Here is a 20,633-nt window from a genome sequence, read left to right on the forward strand (position 1 = left end):
GTTCTTATGTTCTTATGAGGAGAAAACAGCCTGGTCTGATTGTCGAAGGCTAATTTCAGCAGAGTAGATTCCATCCCAGTGAATTAGCTCATGTGGGGGTGGGGGGGAATTGTGTGGGGTTACGGGGATAAGGCCTGGGTAGGGACCATTGTCAGTGCGGGCTTGATGGGCCGAATAGACTCCTGCACCGTAGGGATTCAATAATTCTAGGTGAATACTATAGCCAAGGCCAACATTCACTACCCATCCTGGATTGCCCTTGGGAATGTGGGGGGCTGAGACTGTAAGATACAGGAGGAGAATTAGGCCATTCGGCCCATCGGGTCTGCTTTGCCATTCAATCATGGCTGATAAGTTTCTCAACCCCAATTCCTCTACTTTTTCCCCTATAACCTTTGATCCCCTTACCAATTACGAACCTATCCATCTCTGACAAAAGGCTGGAAAATCTCAGCAGGTCTGACAGCATCTGTGGAAGGAGAATAGAGCCAACGTTCATCGGAGCTCTTTTGCTTTTACCTCTTGATCTGTGCCTTAAAGTCACTCAATGACCTGGCCTCCACACTCTTCTAAGGCAATGAGTTCCACAGATTCACCACCTCTGGCTGAAGAAATTCCCCCTCACCTCGGTTCTGAAAGGTTGTCCCTTTACTTTGACCTGTGCCCTCTCCTACTAATGGAGACAGCTTCCCCAAGTCCATTCTGTCCAGGCCTTTCAATATTCTGTAAGTTTTCAATGAAATGCCCCCCTCTCCCCTCATCCTTCCAAACCCCATCGAGTATAGACCCAGAGTCCTCAGACGCTCCTCATATGTCAGGCTTTTCAGTCTTGGAATCATTTTTGTGAACCTCCTCTGGATCCTCTCCAAGGCCAGCACATCCTTCCTTAGATACAGGGCCAGAATTGCTCACAATACTCCAGATGGGGTCTGACCAGAGCTTTATACAGCCTCATCAGTACAACCTTGTTTTTGTATTCTAGTCTTCCCGAAATGAATGCTAACATTGTGTTTGCCTTCCTAATTACCCACTCAACCTGCGAGTTAACCTGAAAACAATTCTCCTTGTGTTGAACCACTGTGGTGCATGCGGTGTAGGTGTACCTGCCATCAGAACACAGTCCCAGGGGTTTTGACCCAGCAATGGCAATATTGCTGCAAGTCAGGGTGGTGTGTGGCTCTCGAGGGACACTTGCCCTTTTCCTTTCCAGGTGGTGGCATTTATCAGCTTGAAAGGTGCCTTGGGTGTGTTCCTGCTGTGTGTCTCGTAGATGGTACACACTGCTGCCACTGTGCATGGGCAATGGGAGGAGTAAATATTTAAGGTGGACCCAAATTTGAATGCATTCCGTACTTTTTTTTGCTTAAATCTTTGAAGGTGGCAGGGCAAGTGAAACATGCAGTTAATAGAGCACACAGGTTTAGAAGTCGGGGCACAGAGACTACCTATAACAAAATATTAACATACCTCCCACTGGAGTATTGCATCCAATTACTACCCCTATTCTTTAAGAAGGATGCGGAAGATCATAGAGTTTTACAGCACAGAAAGAGGCCCTTCAGTATAGGGCATTGGTGAGGCCGCAGCTGGAGTACTGTGTGCAGTTTTGGGCGCCGCACCTGCGCAAGGATATTTTGGCCCTGGAGGGAGTGCAGAGGAGGTTTACTAGGCTGATACCGGAGTTGAGGGGATTGAGCTATGAGGAGAGGCTGAATAAACTAGGCTTGTACTCGTTAGAGTTTAGAAGAATGAGGGGAGATCTCATTGAGACGTATAAGATGATGAATGGGATGGATAGGATAGAGGTGGAGAGACTCTTCCCGCTCAAAAAAGACAGTAGGACTAGGGGGCACAGCCTCAAGATAAAGGGGAGGTGGTTTAGAACGGAGTTGAGGAGGAACTTCTTCACTCAAAGGGTGGTGAATCTCTGGAATTCTCTGCCCGTTGAAGTGGTGGAGGCTGCCTCGCTAAATATTTTTAAGAAGCGGGTTGATGGGTTCTTGATAAGAGAGGGGATTAAGGGTTATGGGGAGAGGGCGGGAAAGTGGAACTGAGCCACGACAGATCAGCCATGATCTTATTGAATGGCGGGGCAGGCTCGAAGGGCTAGATGGCCTACTCCTGCTCCTATTTCTTATGTTCTTATGTCTGTGCCAGCCATCAAACATCTATCTATTTAAATCTCATATTCCAGCACTTGGTCCATAGTCTTGTATGGCATGGCGTTTCAAGTGAGTTGATCTATTATTGTCCCATGTATTTGGGGCGCTCTTGGGCAGAGCAGGAGCCCAGACCGAGCTGTGATACAACCAGGAAGAATGCTTTCTATGGGACATCTGTAAAAGTTGGTGAGAGTTGTATCGGACATGCCAAACTTCCTTAGTCTTCTGAGAAAGTAGAGGCGATGGTGGGGCTTTCTTAACGATAGTGTCAGCATTGAGGGGGGAACCAGGACAGGTTGTTGGTGATCTGGAGCCTCATGTCTCCGCCCCCCCCCGGCTGAACCAATCATCAGCTGCGCCCTATCGGCCAATCAGCATGGGGCGGTCCGGAACGCTCCTCCAATCAGCGAGGCGCAGGCCGCGGACTCAGCCAATCGGGATGGCGGCAACGTGAAGCCCTGCCAGCCAATGGGCGGGCCCCGCTCCGAGCGGCCAGCCATTCGGGAGGGAGGTAGCTCGGGGCCCCGGCCTCAGCCAATGGGAGAAGGCGGGGCCGGTGATGGTGACCAATGGGAAGGGAGGACCTGGCGGTGGCCAGCAGGGACGGAGGGAGGTCGGACCAATCGGAATGGAGCCGATTGTCCGGCGAGCCAGTGGGAGCACACGATGCTGCGGGGCAAGGGGTCGGGCTGGGCCAATGGGAGAGCGCGTTGCGGGGAGGTGCTGACGGTTGTCCGCTGGCTGAGGGAAGAAGCTTTTGTCTCGATGGCGTCGCCGCTTCTCGGCGGGAGGCGGTGGCTGGGCGGCGGCCGCTGAGGCCGGGACCCCCACACCCCCACACCCCCATCCTCCTCTACCCCTCCCCCCGCCCCCCCCGGATCCTCCCCATGGCCCTGCGCCGGGACCGGTCTCCAGCCCCCGGCGTCGTCAACCTGCTGTCGGACGAGGAAGGCGCCGAGGCCCCGGCGGGCCTGCGGCGGGAGAAGCGGCCCCGCCGCGTCAGGCTGCAGCCGATGACCCCCGCCGGCCTGCCGGAACTGGCCGACCCGGAGCAGCGCCGCGACCCGGAGCGCGGGATCGTCCGCTTCGAGAATCAGAAACTGTTCAGCGAGGTGAGGGAGGGGAGAGGAGAGGGACACGGGGGGGGGGGAGAGGGACACGGGGGGGGGGGGGGAGAGGAGAGGGACACGGGGGGTGGGGGGGAGAGAGGAGAGGGACACGGGGGGTGGGGAGAGAGGAGAGGGACACGGGGGGGGGGGGGGGGGAGAGGAGAGGGACACGGGGGGGGGGGGGAGAGGAGAGGGACACGGGGGGGGGGGGAGAGAGGAGAGGGACACGGGGGGGGGGGGGGAGAGGAGAGGGACACGGGGGGGGGGGGGGGAGAGGAGAGGGACACGGGGGGGGGGGGGGGAGAGGAGAGGGACACGGGGGGGGGGGGGGGAGAGGAGAGGGACGGGGGGGGGGGGGGGGGAGAGGAGAGGGACACGGGGGGGGGGGGGGAGAGGAGAGGGACACGGGGGGGGGGGAGAGGAGAGGGACACGGGGGGGGGGGACAGAGAGCGGGGAGAGCACGGGGGGGGGGGGGGACAGAGAGCGGGGAGAGCACGGGGGGGGGGGGGACAGAGAGCGGGGAGAGCCTGGGGGGGGGGGGAGAGGCCTGAGGAAGGGGCAAGGGGGGTCTGAGAGAGAGATGGGTGAAGGTTTAAGTGAGGGGGGAAGGATCTGAGGCGGGGGGGAGGTGGAGGTAAGGAGGGAAATGGTGAGTGAGAGCTGTGGAGGAGGGGGGTGGAAGCTTGAGGAGGGGGGGGCCCACGTTCCTCCTACAGCAACGGATTGAGAGAGATGATGGGGGGGGGGTGGGAGCAGGGAAGAACGCAATCCCAGCCTTTTATTGCAGGTCAGGAGGAGGAGAGAGTTCCATCGCTTGCTGCAAGAGGGAATGGGGGAGAAATTGGGGTGTGGGGGGCCGGGGGTGGGGGGGGGGGGGTTGTTGGCAGTGTTGGAGTGAGTCCAGCTTCCTCCTCTTGCTGCAGGGAGAGGTTAGAGAGAACCCAGCTTGCTGCAGGCCGCAGATTCAGCCATCTGTTGTTGGGAGTGATAAATCTTCACCACCACCCCCCCCCTCCACTTAGATGGTCCCCAGGGGAAAAGGAGGGAAACAAACAACTGCAGAATGACTCTGTTAGTGAACCTTTGATTAACCCGTCTCCCTCGTCCACATCCCAGAGAGCCTCTGCATCTGTTTGGATAGGCATTCACGCTTCCACTTTACCAGGAAGTGTGGTGGAGCCAACGTCAATCGAGTACATTGAATGAAAGTACAGGGAAAGTGGCAAGATGTTTGTTTGGAGAGCTGGTGCGGTGGGGGGGTTGGTGGGAGGTGGGGGGGTTGGTGGGAGGTGGGGGGCGGGTGGGCACTGCTGCCTCACAGTGTCAGGGACTCAGGTTCTGCATGGGTTTCCTCCCAGACCTTTAGTGCCAGGGGGACTAACAGGGTAACTACATGGTGGCATCAGTGGAATGAGGAACAGTTAACCTTCTGAGTCCAACATAGTTCCTCTTCAGAACAGTGACACTGTTTGACGGACAGGCGCTTGGTTAAAGGGAGTGTTTAAGGTCTGTTTTAAGGAGAGGTTTAGGAGGGAATTCCACATTTGTGTACATGAAGGAGGTTTCTTGCATTCCCCTGTCAGTGCTGTAGGGAAGAAATTGGAAATAAAATTGACAGCACCAGCAGTGTCAGAGCTGGCTGTCTGGAGGTAGATGAGGAAACCCCCATGGGAAGAGGTTCACATCTGTTTGGTCACAGATGGCCAAAAACTGAACTACTTTTTGTAAAGGTAGAGATTGTTTCGTGCCTTCAGCTGATCTGTGCACAGTAAGATCCCACCGGCAGCAGTGCGTTGAATGTTTTTGGCCGTGCTCTTGACTGGGAATAAATGTTGGCGATGATGCTGGAAGCACCCCCCCCCCCCCACTCCATTACCCACCTGGGAGCAGGGGCTGATCTGGAGCCTGCATCTTGCCTTGATGGGATGCATGTCCATACATCCTCCATAGAGCGTCTGCCTTCTGGGTGGACTTGAAGGGGGTGTTGCACGCCACTTGAGTTGGAAGGGGCTGTAACCCCCACTCCTAAATAAAACAAGTGGTGTAAGCAAGTAATTGGCATCTCCTGAGACCAGTAGACGCTCTGACAGATTGTGATTACCAGTGCACTGTGCAAGGTGCTGTTCTGTCATTATCGAGACTTTGTTTCACATTTCTACATGAAACTATAAGAACATAAGAACATAAGAAATAGGAGCAGGAGTAGGCCATCTGGCCCTTCGAGCCTGCCCCGCCATTCAATAAGATCATGGCTGATCTGTCGTGGCTCAGTTCCACTTTCCCGCCCTCTCCCCATAACCCTTAATCCCCTCTCTTATCAAAAACCCATCAACCCGCTTCTTAAAAATATTTAGCGAGGCAGCCTCCACCACTTCAACGGGCAGAGAATTCCAGAGATTCACCACCCTTTGAGTGAAGAAGTTCCTCCTCAACTCCGTTCTGAACCGCCCCCCTTTATCTTGAGGCTGTGCCCCCTAGTCCTACTGTCTTTTTTGAGCGGGAAGAGTCTTTCCACCTCTATCCTATCCATCCCATTCATCATCTTATACGTCTCAATGAGATCTCCCCTCATTCTTTTAACCCATGGCTGTTATTGATATTCCAGAAGGGAAGCTGCAATGCTAACTGGTTGGATAAGAACTAGCTTTATCGCTGGCTGTTACTGTGAGGCAGCATTTTTAAAACATTCAGACAATTTTAAACATAAAACTAAAGGTGCAGCAGAATACTTAGTGTTCCAGGGTGTGATAGGTTAGAGGGATTAGACAGGGTAGCTAAGTGGGGATAAGATCTGGGTGGGATTGGTGTTGGTGCAGACTCGATGGGTCAAATGGTCTCCTGCACTGTGGGATTCTACGAATACTGATCGATCAGTGAATAAAGACTCAGTTTCCAACAGGCACCCCTCCCACCCGACCTTCTTTGTTCTGGTGCAGGAGGTTTGTCTGCAATATTGACATTTTTCTCTTTCAGAAGCTGCTGTCTCTAGCCAACATTTTCTATTGATCTAAGGCTTCCTTTGTGGCACCTTGCTGTGTTGTGCATTTTTACGGCTTTATGTAGAGTGTGCATTTAAACAGATTCTTCCAGGATCTAAAGGTATCTTTAACAGTTCTATCTTCCCCTTTCTAACCAAATGAAACTGTGATTTAGTGAGGCAGCTGCTTCGCTGGCATTGGCAGCGGTCCCACAGCTAGTGGCTTGTGCTACCAAATAAACCTGTTGGACTTTAACCTGGTGTTGAGACTTCTTACTTGGCTGGGGAGGACACTTTGACAAATGTATTTTGCTGCATGAGTACTGAATGGCAAATGGAAAGTGACTACTTGTTGGTGGCACTGCTTTCTTACAGTGCCAGGAACCTGGGTTCAGTTCCAACCTTGGGTGACTGTGCAGAGTCTGCACTTTCTCGCTTTGTGTGGGTTTCCTCCCACAGTCTGAAAGACGTGCTGGTTAGATAGATTGGCCATGCTAAATTCTCCCTCAGTGATGACGAGGGGATTTTCACAGTAACTTCATTGCGGTGTAATGGAAGTCCACTTGTAACATTTAAATAAACTTTAAAAGAACAGTTGTGGCCTTGGAATTTGTACATTTTCCTTGTGTGTGTACGTGTGTGGTTTTCCCCCGGGTGCTCTAGTTCCTTCCCACAGTACAAAGATTTGTCTGTTAGGGGGAATTAGTGGGGTAAATGCATGGGCTTGTAGGCACAGGAATCTTGGTAACATGCTCTTCAGAGAGTCATTGCAGACTTGGTGGACCGAATGGCCTCGTTCCGCATTGTAGGAATTCTATGATTAAATACTGCTGCTCTTTGTCACAGGACGTGCGTTCCTGTAGCAGTGTTTAATTGTGGTGTACTTATTCTTTCCTGGCAGCTATGTGTGATTTTCGTCATGCTAACTGATGTATTATGCTTTGAGCATCTCTGCAGGGCACCAGCTCCCCACGGGCTGTATTAGTTTCAGAAGTGCAGTCAGTGGTTGGTCTCCTGGTGTATATTCAGCCGGGTGGGTGTAGAACTAGAACTCGTTTGGGTGAGAATTGTGCCATCTGTGGGTGTGAGTGGTTTTTATAAATTTTTGTTTAAAAGTCCCGAGAAAAAGGTATCCTTTCAGCTGTGACTTGCTGGGTTTCAATCCAGCCCAGACTGATACGCTGAATCTCTTTTCTCTAGTGGGTGCAGATCCACAGCGCAAGATTATCCACTCTGGGCTCCTCAGAAAGGTGGCCAGCCTGGCTGAGAGACGGATATGCAACACAAATGCTCCTGGGGCTAAGCCTTGTTGATTGGACAGATTGGCAGGTGTCTTGCCTTGCATCTTATCTGGACGCTCAGCTTTGATCAGGTACCCACAGTGCAAACATGTTCCCTTGCAGTCAAAACCAATAGGATGCCACCAATTTCCTTTCGATGAATTCACTGTCTTTCTCTCATTTCATATTTGTGTCAGATTTCTGTGGAGCTCCTCACTGTGATCAGTCTATGCGCCAGGTGCCTGGTAATGAAGTTACTTTTGGCTTGTGCCAGACTAGGGCTGCATTGAGTCAACACTCCATCAGAGAGGTTTACAGCATGGAAACAGGCCCTTCGGCCAAACTTGTCCATGCTGCCTTTTTATAACCCCCAAGTTAGTCCCAATTGCCTGCATTGTCCCATATCCCTCTCCACCCATCGTACCCATGTTACTGTCCAAATGCTTTTTAAAAGACAAAATTGTATCCACCTCTACTACTAGCAGCTCGTTCCAGGCACTCAGCACTCTGTGTGAAACAATTGTCCCTACGGACACTCTTGTATCTCTCACCTTAAACTTATGTCCTCTAGTTTTAGACTTCCCTACCTTTGGGAAAAGATATTGACTATCTCGGTGTGCACCCCCCCCCCCCCCCCCCGAAAAAAAAACTGATTAAATAGATGAGAGGGCAGGTGCTGAAGATGGTATCAAGCGTCTACTCAATGATGTAGACCAGTTAAGTGAGTACCTGGCAGGTACAATATAAATGCAGGAAAATGTGAAGTTTGGCACTTTGGCAGGAAAAATATAGGAGCTGAATATGATTTAAATGCGGGGAGGCTGCAGGACTGAGCGACTTTGGGGGCCCATGTGCATAAATGACAAAAAGCTAGAGTGCGAATTCAGCCAGTATTGGGTAGGGAAATAGAATGTTATCCTTTATTTCCAAGGGAATAGAGTATTAAACTAGGGAAGTCTTGCTAAAACTATACATTGGCATTAGTTAGACCACACCTGGAATACTGTGAACGGTTTTGGTCTGTTTATCTAAGGAAAGATACCCTGGCATTGAAGGCAATCCAGAGAAGGTTTACTAGGTTCCTGGGTTGGGAGGGAGTTTCTAATGAGGAGAGGTTGAGTAGGTTGGGTATGTACTCGTTGGAGTTTAGAAGAATGAGAGATGACCTTACTGAGATGTATCAGATTCTCGGGGTTTGACAGGTTCGATGCTGAGAGATTGTTTCCCTGTGTGGGAGAGTCTGGGAGCAGAGGGCAGCATCTCAGAGTAAGGGGGTTGCCCATTGAAGACAGAGCTGAGGAGGAGTTTCTTCTGAGAGGGGAGAGAATCTGTGGAATTCTTTCCGGCAGAGAGCTGTAGAGGCTGGGTCACTGAGTGTGTTCAAGGCTGAGACAGACAGATTGTTGAATCGAGGGGTTTGGGGATAAGGTGGGAAAGTGGGAGTTGAGGATTATTACTTCAATGGTGGAGCAGACCCAATAGGCTGAATGGCCTAATTCTGCTCCTACATTTTATAGTAAGCTACGGGCTTTGCTAGTTGATAAGTTTATCTCCGAGGTGTCTATAAACCTGCTTAGAATGCTGTTTAAAATGAACCTCCTAGTCACTCCCCGTCAGTCAGTTTTCCATCCAGGAAAATGAACGTTTGGGGAAAGTTTGTCTTTTAGAATCATTTTAAAATCTAAAGACATTTGTCTCAAGAAAGCTTTTATGAATGAATTCCTCACACTGTGGTTAAAGCTGTATGTTTGAAATGCTGCATTGTAATTGCTTGACTTCAGTTGTGACTATTTGGCTGTGGTATCTTGAAAAGTTAAATTTGTGTTACATTTATGGGAACTGAATGTTGATTACGGAGAAACTACAAAAATGACATGAAATAGCAAATCATTGCATGGTGGACAAGATCATATCTACAATTTGCCTCAGTGGGGCTTTCTCTGTAAGCGAGCAAAGATCAGAGATAATGGAGTTTCTCTGCCTTTTTTATTCCTTCATGGGATGTGGGTGTCGCTGGCCAGTGTCCATCCCTAGTTGCCTTGTGAAACTGTTGGATGAGCTGCTGCCTTGAACCCCTGCAGTCCCTGAGGTGTAGGTACACCCACAGTGCTGTTAGGTAGGCCCAGCCACAGTGCAATCTCAAAGATTTGAGGTTCACTTTTCATTGGCATGTTCTGCATTTGAAATCTATACGAGGTTCCTGAGGAATGCTAGACTGTCCAGCGTGGGAGGGGGGGGGTCTGTAAAAAGATCCTTGCACTTGTCAGCTATTGTTTACTAAAATCCTCAGCCTGTTTCATATCAGATTGCTTGTTGTAGGTTGAAATTTTTGTAGCAGTGGGCTGACAGGAAAACCCAAGGGACAATAAAAAAAACTATGTGGGGTTCTTCTGGATCCCCAATGATCTTGAACTAATTACACGTGCTGAGCAAGACTTCTGATGTGTTACCCAAGATACTGAATTGGGACCCTTTTTTTGTTTGTGAGATATGGGCGTCGCTGGCTGGGCCAGCATTTATTGCCCATCCCTAGTTGCCCTTGGAGGGCAGTTGAGAGTCAAATCCATTGCTGTGTCTCTGGAGTCACATGTAGGCCAGACCAGGCAAGGATGGCAGATTTCCTTCCCTAAAGAACATTAGTGAATGGGATGAGATTTTGCAACAGTTGACAATGGTTTCATAGTCATCAGTAGATTCTTTCCAGATATTTTGTAGTGAATTCAAATTCCACCATCTGCCATGGCGCCAGGTCCCCAGAACAGTAGCTGAGTTTCTAGATTAGTGGTCTAGTGATACCACTGCCTCTGTTCAGTGATGTACAGGTTGTTACCACCTACTGGGTTGTTGGGACTTTCGATAGAGATTCCAGTGAGGGGGCTAGCAGTGGGCTGGAGGGGCAGTAACAGCTGGTATTTACATAGCACCTTAAATGTATTAAAACATCCCAATGGGCTGCAAGGGGACATTAGGGCACGTGATCAAAATTGGTCAAACAGATAAGGAGTGACTTATTAGAGATTGAAAAACGCGGGAGAGATCCCAGAGTTTGGAGCCGAGGCATGGCCACTAGTGATGGAGCAATCGAAATCCAAGGGACCGAAAGGCTGGAATTACAGGAAGCTGATACTTTGGGAAAGGTGTGCAGTTGGAGAAGGTCAGAGATAGGAACCTCTAATATGTGGCTGATATGTGTGTGTGCCCGAACTCTGTAAACCTGAAATTTCCCACGTCCCTCTAGTTTTGAATGTAATTCTGGATCAGTTGGGATTTGCAAACGTGAGTTTTGGACTTCTGCCATCTTCTTGCGTGTGGTGAATGTTCCCTTAATTCCAGTCTGGAAAGGTCTCTGCCAATCCAGGTGTCTCCAGCCAGTGGAAGCAGTATCCCTCTATTGGCCCTGTCGGTTCTGCTTTGGTTTTCAGCTTTGATATTATACGGAATGTGACCGCAGTTAATTTAATCTCCTCGTAACTTGCCCCTCTTGGGCCACGTATCCTTTGAATAAACCTTTGAATAAAGGTTCTCTGCAAGCCCAATGTATTCCTCCTGAAGTGAGGTGTCCAGAGCTGTGCATGGGTGTGGTCTGCTAAAACATGATTTTTATCGACTTGAATTCTTCACCTTTTTGATTAATTCAAATCTGTTCAGGTTCCTATGTGCCTGGATCAATAAAATCCCAGCTCTGTTTGTGTTTTGAATTCCACATCCCCCCTGCCGCCTTACCTAACTGGAATCCACCATAAATACTCAGTGGCCCTGCATCTACTGCCAGGCAGAGTTTCAAAGTCGCGCAGCCTTCAGAGTAAAAAAAAATTCTCACCCGTGTCCTAGAAGGGTGACCCCTAATTTTAAAACCGTTTCCCCTAGTTCTGGACTCGCCCACAAGAGGAAACGTCCTATCCGCACCCACTGTATCAAGACCATTCAGGATCTTTTATGCTACTACCAGGTCACCCTCCACTCTAGTGGAAACAAGCCCCGTCTGTCCAACGTTCCTTCATTAGACAGTGCGTTTGTTCCAGGTATCAGTCTAATGAGGTGCCTACAACACACTTCCATCTCTGCCTTAATGAGGAGACCAAAACTGTACACGGTATTTGAGATGTAGCCAATGCCTTGTATAACTGAAGTCTTGTCACTGTGATTTTCACAGGAACTTCATTGCAGTGTTAATGTAAACTAATAGATAAGTTCTGATTTTCTTCGTTATGATGTTTGCTCAGGATCTGTGATTGCCCCTGAGAGGCTGTCCTGTCCATTACACTGTGTGCAGCCTGTCAAACCCACAGTAATAGAGACTGTACAACTCTATGGTGCACAGACTCTGAGCCAACAACTGCAACAGTGGGCAGTGTATTAAGGCTTGTTAATTCCCTCACTCTGCACTTCAAATTCGAGGAGCAAAGCTTCCTTCACGCTGATGTGGGCTGAATTCAGAGCCTGGCCCTTAGTGGATGTTCTGAAGCTGTTACTTGCAGCCCAAAATGTGAAGATTCATTTGATTCCTCTCCGTCCACTGTCTTCTCACCCAGAATTTTAAAGGATTGTGTAGGAGACTTGGATAGAAACAAGCTGCAACGGAGCTACTCTTTTGCAAACAGCTACTTTAAAAAAAAACCACAGTCTGTAATTGCAAACAGGGGTGGGCTAGTCCGTGATTTAGTTAGGATTTTTTGAATTGCGTGCTTCCTGAGCTTGGTTGGAAATGTGAACCATTCCTTACCACAGGAGGTGTCCTCACCACAGGAGTCACCCTGGCTCCAGAAGCACTCTGCTGTGGGAGGGGCAATTGAGGTTATTTCCAGATGAGTGGGAGACTTGTTTTTGTAAAGTGTGACACCCCAGTGTGCTCTACAACCCGTGAAGTGCTTCAGAAGTGTAGCCACTGCGATGCAGGGCAGCCAGCAAACTCCCAGCAAAGTGGTGAATTCCATGGCCAGGTTATCTGTTAATGTCAGGTGAGGAATAAACATCAGCACGGTAGAACTCCCCTGTTCCTTGAAGTAGTTTGACACTTGTTTCTCAGTGCAGCATGTGTGGCACTCCCTCAATACTGCCCCTCCCACAAAGCAGCGGTCCCTTGTGTTGGAGCGATTAAATATCTTGCAATCTTTAATCCGCAGTAATTTGAAGTACTTTAGAATTGATATAGTGCCTAACTTATCACATTCCAACCAGTATTTAGACGGTCAGTTTGGACCAGGGGTGTTTAGCCCAATCTACTGTTTTCTAGTTTTATTCCAGGACAGCACGTTGGTTAACACTGCTGCTTCACTGCGCCAGGGACCCAGGTTCAATTCCGTATTTGTTTTAAATATATTTACTCTTGTTTGTGGGTCCATGGTTAGTCAACAAGCCTGATTCTAATCTTGCAACCCACTCAGATGAGAGAGGCCATTCACTAGCCATGATTGCCCGTGTTCTAAATGGTAGCAGTCGTGGGTTTGGAAGGTGCTGCCCAAGGACCCTTGGTGGATGGTACATACGGCTGTCACTGTGCGACGGTGGTGGAGGGAATGAATGCTTGACAGTCAAGCAGGCTGCTGTGTCCTTGGTGGTGTCGAGCTTGAGTGTTTTTGGAACTGCACCCACCAGGCAAGTGGGGAGTTTTCCATCACACTCCTGGTGGACAGGCTTGGGGGGCTGCCTCTCAGTGCCAGGGACCTGGGTTCAACTCCTCGCTTGGGTCACTGTGCAGAGTCTGCACGTTCCCCCAGTGTCTGCATGGGTTTCCTCCGGGTGTTTGGGTTTCTTCCCATAGTCTGAAAGATATGCAGGTTAGGTGCATTGGGCTGTGCTAAATTCCCCCTCAGTGTACCCAAACAGATGCCAGAGTGTAGCGCCTAGAGGATTTTCACAGTAACTTCATTGCAGTGTGAATGTAAGCTAGCCTTGTGACTAATAAATAAACTTTTAAACATTGAGTGTCACTGCTAATCCAGTGACATTGTTGTCATGTCCTTACCCCCTGCTATAGAGTGAGCAGCAGTGGCTTTTCACTCTGTGAAGCAGGACTCTGTGCTCCACAGGCTGTTTTCCAGAGATGCCCACCAGGATTAGCATCGTTGTTTCTGTAGGACTGTCAACTTATCCAGTCTGCCCAGTACCTGCTACTATTTAGCTCCAGACAGTTGTCCATCACCAAATGTTGCAGGCGGGCATGTACCAGAGTCGAAGACGAAGTGATGAGGGAGGCAGTAAAGCTCGGGGCAACTTGTGCACCTGTGCACGTGGGGAAAGGCCACTATCTAGGCACTCCTCTGGCTCACAGCGGTTGAAAAAAACGGGCAAAATGTCCGTCATGAAATGAGTATTATTGTAAGCATGAGCTATGAACATTGCCGTGAGTCACCTCAAAGTGTCACATTCTGTACTGCAAAAGAAAACACAATGTAAGGTCAACTAACTTGCAGGATGTGTTAATAGATTTAAAAGTAAATGGGATGGATATAATTTAACAGTGTGCTGTCACGGACTTGCTTTTGCTCTTTGATTCATGCCTCTACTCTCTGTTTCCACTCCAGTTTGTTGAATTCTGTGGGAGTTTAACGGAGGAGAACCCAGAGGTGATTAACTTCCTGCAGCTAAAGTACAACAAGGCTTTTCCGGACTATTTGGCTTCCACGGAATTCCGCAATGTGCTGGGTCGCTGCCTCACCCGAGTTCAGGGCAAGAAAAGCAAAGTCTTTGTTTACATCAACGAGCTCTGTACGGCGCTCAAAGCTAACTCTCAAAAAACTAAATTGGCTTTGGCCCACCGGGAGAACTCTAAGCAGCCGGTGGCCAAAGGGCAGGAGGGTCAGTCTGCCCACAATGTTCCAGAGCAGAACAACTGCCCCGAGAGGACTTCGGCCCAGTTGGAAGATGGCGCCTCTACCTCAGTTTCAGCAGCTGCCAAGAAGAAGCAGTCTGGCAGCGGGTCGCGACGCCAGATCCGTTACCTGGAGAACCTGTTGAAGGTTTATGCGGATGAGATCAGGCGGCTTCAGGAGAAGGAGCTGGACCTGAACGAGTTGGAGGATGAGGATTCCTCATACATCCAGGAGCACCGGCTGAAGAAGAAGATGGTGAAGATCTTTGAGAAGCTGTGTGAGCTGAAGAGCTGCTCCAACCTGACTGGCAGAGTCATCGAGCAGCGCATCGCCTTCACCGGCACTCGCTACCCCGAGATTAACCGCAAGATCGAGAGGTTCATCAACAAGCCCGACCACTTCCCTGACTACCAGGACATCCGCAACATCATGCAGCAAGTCAGCATCAAGCACTCGTTGGGGCTGAGCCAGAGGCAGATCCAGAGCATGGCGCAGGATGTCTTCCGTGAGGTGGGAAATCGCTTGCAGGAGAGGCGCCACCTGGACTTGGTGTATAACTTCGGTAGCCATCTCACCGATGATTATAAGCCAGGTGCGTTCATGTCTGGGCTGGGGAGCAGGGGCGGGCGGTAACATGGTGCATTGGAAACAGGCCTAACCAGGATTGTTCCTGCAAAATCCATCTCTGTCCCTCCAGACCCTCAGCAGAGTAATGGCCTCCCGCGTGCGCAACCTCTCAGAATGCCCACCCCATGCAGTCTGCTGAAATTGGCTGCAGAGTAAATAAGGTGGGAATCCTCTGTGAAGCTTGCTGTCACTCGTGGTTAATGTTAGGGATGAACTCAGGTCATCTGCTCTCTAGGCATTGAGAATGAAGTGAGCAGAACTCTCAATCTGCAGTTGTGATCATTTCTCTCAGTAACCTGGGACACGCTGCAGGACTGTCAGTGTAACCATTCCCACCATTCTGCAGTTCCCCCTCCCCATCTATCGCCAGCCCCCACCTGCCATTCTCAGCACAGCAAGATAATGTGTTTCTTGTTATTTCCAGGCAAGGATCCTGCGATGATGGACATCGCCTTAGAGAAACGATTGCGGTCGAACCGTTCCATCGCTCTTGGCCGTCTTGACGAGGTGGTGAAGAAGTACGCTGAGATCCAGGATGTTGGTGAGATCGCGGAGGAAGAAAAGAGGAAGAAGAAGAAACAGCTGCTCCAGTCGGCTGTCACCTCCACTTCCGAGGCCTCGAAAGCAAACACTGAGGTGGACAAGGAGGAAGAGGAGAAAGCCCTGAAGGTGGATGAGGGTAAAGGGAAAGATCCAGAGGAAGGTGAAGATGAGGTCGAAGAAGAGGACACTCGTGGCTCAGAGGAGGATGAGGATGATGATGCTGGTGGCTCGGAGGAGGAGGATGATGGAGAGGAGGAGGAGGATGGAGAAGAGGACGAGGAGGAGGACTTATCATCTGATCCAGACATCGAAGAGGAGCTGGCAAAGATCGAGGAAGTTGTAGAAGCTGAGGAGGAACCACAAGAAGGTAACCTTCCATATCCGTCAGCGCTGAATCAGAAATAGGCCATTTGGCCCCTCGAATCTGCTGTATCATTCACCATTCCAACATCTGTCTGATTTGGCACTGAATGTGTACCATGAGCCAGCCTCTACCTCTCAGCTCGGGAACTCCAAAAACAAAGGACCCTCAGCAGAATTTCATCCCCGTCTTAAAAGAGAGACATTTTATTCTTAAACTGTGTCCCCTAGTTATCAATATTCCACGTCCCTCTTAGCCAGTGGGAAACATCTACCATATCGAGTCTCCCCTCATCTCTCTCTCTCACAATCTCAAACCTACTCAACCTTTCCTCAAAAGTCAAACCCTCTTCATCCCAGGAATCAGCCCATGAACCTTCTCTGAATTGCTTCCAGTACAATTGTGTCAGTTTAGCTCTGTTAGCTGGGCGGCTGGTTTGTGACGCAGAGCGTTGCCGACAGTGTGGCTCCAATTCCCGTCCCTGCTGAGGTTATTCATGAAGGCCCCGTCTTCTTGACCGTGACCCTCGGGTTAAATCATCACCAGTCAGCTCTCCCCCCTCAAAGGGTGAGGGAACATCCTGTGGTCATCTGGGACGATGGCGACTACTTTATCCCTCCTTAAATAAGATCAAATTTGTACACGGTCCTGTAGGTGTGGTCTTAGCAATGTCATATTCAGTGCTAGCACCCCCTCCCTACGTTTATATTCCATCCCCCCACCATAAAGAACACCCTTCCATTTGCTTTCTTAATTCCTGCTTTCCCGCATCCTGACCATTAGTAAATTACTGCGAATATTGGAATTGGAAACAGAAAATGCTGGAAAATCTCAGCAGGTCTGACAGCATCTGTGGAGAGAGAATAGAGCCAATGTTTCCAGTCTGGGTGACCTTTCATCAGAGTCGTTGGCCCTGCTCTGTCCCCACAGATGCTGTCCAAGTTCTGTAGACCATAGAGTTTTATGGCTCAGAGAGGCCCTTCAGCCCATCGTGTGTGGGCTGGCCATCAAGCACCTACCTATTGTAATCCCATTTTCTGACTCTTGGCCTGTAGCTGTGTACGCTGTGGCATTTCCAATGCTTATCTAAATGCTTCTTAAATGTTGTGGGGATTCCTGCCTCGACCACCCTTTCAGCAGTGAGATCCAGATTCCTATCACCTGGGTGAAAAGGTTTCTCTTTTAAATCTCCTGCTCCTGACCTTAAATCTCTGCCCCCTGGTTATTGACCCCTCTGCTAAGGGGAAAAGTTCTTACTTTTCCACCCTATCTATATCCCTCAATTGTGTACATCTCAATCAGGTCCCCTCTCAGCCTTCTCTGCTCAATCAATCCCAGCCTAACCAGCCCCTCTCCATAGCTGGAACGCTCCGGCCCAGGCAATGCCCTGGTCAATCTCCTCACTCCGAGTGCTGTTAGGAAGTTCCAGCATTTTGACTCAGCGACACTGAAGGAATGGCTGATACATTTCCAAATCAGGTGACTGGGGGTGCTTTCAGGTAGGGTTTTCCCAGGTATCTGCTGCCCCTGTCCTTCTAGATGGTAGCGGGTGTGAGTTTGGCAGTTGCTGTTAAAGGAGCCTTGGTGAGTTGCTGCAGTGCATCTTGTAGATGGTGCGCACGGTGCAGTGGTGGAGGGAGTGCCAATTAAGTGGATTGCTTTGTGCTGGATGGCATCAAATTTCTTGCAGGTTAGAACAAAGAAAATTACAGTTTAGGAACAGGCCCTTTGGCCCTCCAAGCCTGCACTGACCGTGCTGCCCATAGGAACTAAAACCCTTCCGGCAACCATATCCCTTTATTCCCATCTCATTCAGGTATTTGTCAAGATGCCCCTTAAAAGTCACTATTGTATCTGCTTCCACTACCTCCCCCGGCAGAGAGTTCCAGGCACCACTACTGCGTTTTTAAAAAAAAAACATTTGCCTTGTAGATCTCCTTTAAACCTTGCCTGTTAAACCTATGCCCGTTAGTTATTCCACCCTAGGGAGAAGACTTCTGACTACGTTATTGGAGATTCACTTCATCCAGGTGAGTGAGAGTGTAGCCTGGGCCTTGGAGATGGTGGGCGGCCAGTGGGGACCAGCCAGGAGCTGATTTGCTTGCCTAAGAACCCCCAATCTCTGTTCTTGTATCCACAGTATTTATATGACACTAAGTCAAATGCAGCCTTGATGGCAAACGTTGGGGCGGGGGGTGGGGTGGGGTGGGGGAGGTGGTAACTCACCCACCTCTGCATTCCTTTTTATAATGGTCAGTGAGATGGACAATGGAGGGGCTCTTTCGGAGATAGAATCTGCCTAAAGGTTCAGACTAAATGTGTATTTTGAGAAATACTTGAGCAAACTGATTGAGAAACCTTTCTCCATCCTCCTCCCCCTCTGTGCCTATCACCTGTGACAGCCTTGGCTGCAATCCCTCCCATTTCCTGTTTACCTGCTCCAGTTCGGTCAATGGTTTGAAGTGATTAATCTGTCTTTTCCCTGGAGACTGTTTACACCTTCAAATTATATTTCAGATGAGAAGGCAGAAGGAAGTGGTGTGGAAGAGGTGGATGAGTCTGAAGAGTCCGTTCCATCCTCAGACGACGAGAGTGAGGAGGATGCAGAATCGGCTGAAGGCCAGGTGGAAGAAGGCATGGGGTTGGACACCGCTGGCATTGTAGAGGAAGATGGCAGCTCCAATAACGAGAGCAGCCCGGTCTGCACCACACACCAGGGCTCCGAGTGCAATGATAAAAGTGGGGGCATGGAGGCAGAGAATGTCGGGGGCGATGGTGACAGTAACAGTCCCATATGCATCGTGGAGGAGGGAGTGGGGTCGAGTGTGGAGGTGGGCACCATTCCTGCAGTCGAGGAAGGCATTGGGTCCAGCAGCGAGAAGGGGGCTGTGGAGGAACAGGTGGGATCCAGCAGTGAGAACGGGACTGCTACTCCCATGGTGGAAGGCACTGGATCCGATGGTGTTGGGAGCCCAGCCTGTGTCGAAGGAAAAGGAGACCGTTCCGACCTTGAGGATAGCCCCGTGTGCACGGCTGAGGAAGAAATTGGGAGTGACGAGGCCAGCCCCCCGCCCACCAATCACGAGGGAGTGAAAGGTGAACTCGGGGAGCAAGCAGCCAGGCGTCCAAAGAGGAAACGAGCGGATTCCAGTGGACAGAAACTGGAGGCGCCGACTGCCAAACCGAACCCCAAAACTGCCTCTGAAGCAGGCGAGGACCTTGCAGCAGAGGAGGAGACAATAACAAACAATCTGCCTGTGCACGGGGAGTGCAATGCAGAAACACCCCCGTGTTATGTGCCAAAATCTTTGAGCACAGGAGATGATCTAGACCTGAGTAGAAAGTCTGTTATCAAGGAGGAAAGTTTGAAAATGCTGGGAACTGATGGACATAGTCCAGATATCTATTTAACTGCAATAAACGGGCAACAGAAAGATGCCATTGACGTGGACACATCGCCTGTGGCAAAGAGAACTAAGCGAGGGCGAGACGTGGAGACACCGTGAGTAGAGAGTAGTTTCAAAGTTCCTTCGGATTATCTCTTTGTTCCTCCCCTCAGTCGTGCTGCAAGTTGAGTTATTGTGACTGAGAGGTGGCGTTTCTCCATTTGCACTGTTCATCAAACCGACTGTGCACTGATCCTGAGCAAACTATGGCAGTGGATTTTACTAGCCTACCGCAGTGCGAGGAGGCGGTGACCACACCGATGTCTGTCTGTCTCCGCCTGCGTGGGTTTCCTCCCGTACTCTGAAAATATGTGGGTTAGGTTTATTGGCCATGGTAAATTGCCCCATAATGTTAGAGAAACCAGCAGGGTAAAAACATGGGGTTACGGGGATAGTGAGGTCAGTGCAGGCACGGTGGGCAGAACTGCCCGCTACGGCATTGTAGGGATTCTATGATTCTATAAATCAAGCATCGTATTTCTTCATACAGATCAGACTCGAGCCTCACAATTGCAAAACCAATGTAAAACATCTCTTAATTGCGTGATTAGGCAGCTCTTACTGAACAACCCTGAGTTTGCCGATAGCTACACTAGCAACCAATTTAAGATGGGCAGTCCAGCTCCTAACATGGCACATTTATGCTCGCTAGAAGCAACATAAATTCATATATTCACTCGGGCCCGTTGCCTACAAACAAAAGGAATATGTTCAATCCTCACGTCTGCTTTGGGCAGGGTGTTTCCAGGGTGGATCAGGCTCTGCTTGCCAACCAGTCAGCATTCTTCCTTCCTCCTGTTGTGGCTGTTTGAAATTTGGCATTCTTGTGTTTTGTCCTGATGAGTACAAGGCAAAAAGCTTTGGCCACAGCAGTGTTTCAGCAAGTACCCATTAGAACAGAAACATCAGGCCTGTTGGCAGCTCCACTCACTAACCCTCTTCAACCAATCTGGCACCACTGTACACCGTAAGGCCATCTCCCGACTCATTTCCCAAGTACTGTAATGTTTGCAATCACTGGTCCTAGAACGAGAATGATTGGCAGAAGGGCCTCCTGACCATTGGACTAATCATTTTAATAGCTGGGCCTTGAGAAGAGGGGACGGCACAGTGGTTAGCACTGCTGCCTCACACTGCCAGGGGCCTGGGTTCGATTCCTGGCTCAGGTCAGCGTCTGTGTGGTGGCTGCATGTTCTCCCCATGTCTGAAAGACCTGCTGGTTAGGTGCATTGACCCAAACGGGTGCCGGAGCACGGTGACTAAGGGAATTTCATAGTGACTTCATTGCAGTGTTAATGTAAGCATACTAATAACT

The 20,633-nt window shown here is 50.0% G+C and overlaps 1 protein-coding gene across 3 annotated transcripts in view; it reads left to right on the forward strand.

Annotated features, from left to right (window-relative positions):
• Positions 1 to 3,042: 3,042 nt before the first annotated feature.
• Positions 3,043 to 20,633, forward strand: part of daxx (death-domain associated protein) — a 33,854-nt gene continuing 16,263 nt past the window's right edge. For all 3 annotated transcript variants that reach the window (XM_080182104.1, XM_080182105.1, XM_080182106.1), the window contains exons 1-4: positions 3,043 to 3,274; positions 14,054 to 14,933; positions 15,393 to 15,878; positions 18,390 to 19,374. In XM_080182104.1, the coding sequence (XP_080038230.1) occupies positions 3,050 to 3,274; positions 14,054 to 14,933; positions 15,393 to 15,878; positions 18,390 to 19,374 (2,576 nt within the window). In that variant the 5' untranslated portion in view covers positions 3,043 to 3,049. The remainder of the gene's footprint in view (positions 3,275 to 14,053; positions 14,934 to 15,392; positions 15,879 to 18,389; positions 19,375 to 20,633) is intronic.

The sequence above is a fragment of the Carcharhinus amblyrhynchos genome, unplaced genomic scaffold (assembly GCF_965287045.1).
Source record: "Carcharhinus amblyrhynchos unplaced genomic scaffold, sCarAmb.v2.hapA scaffold_45, whole genome shotgun sequence".
NCBI classification, from domain to species: domain Eukaryota; kingdom Metazoa; phylum Chordata; class Chondrichthyes; order Carcharhiniformes; family Carcharhinidae; genus Carcharhinus; species Carcharhinus amblyrhynchos.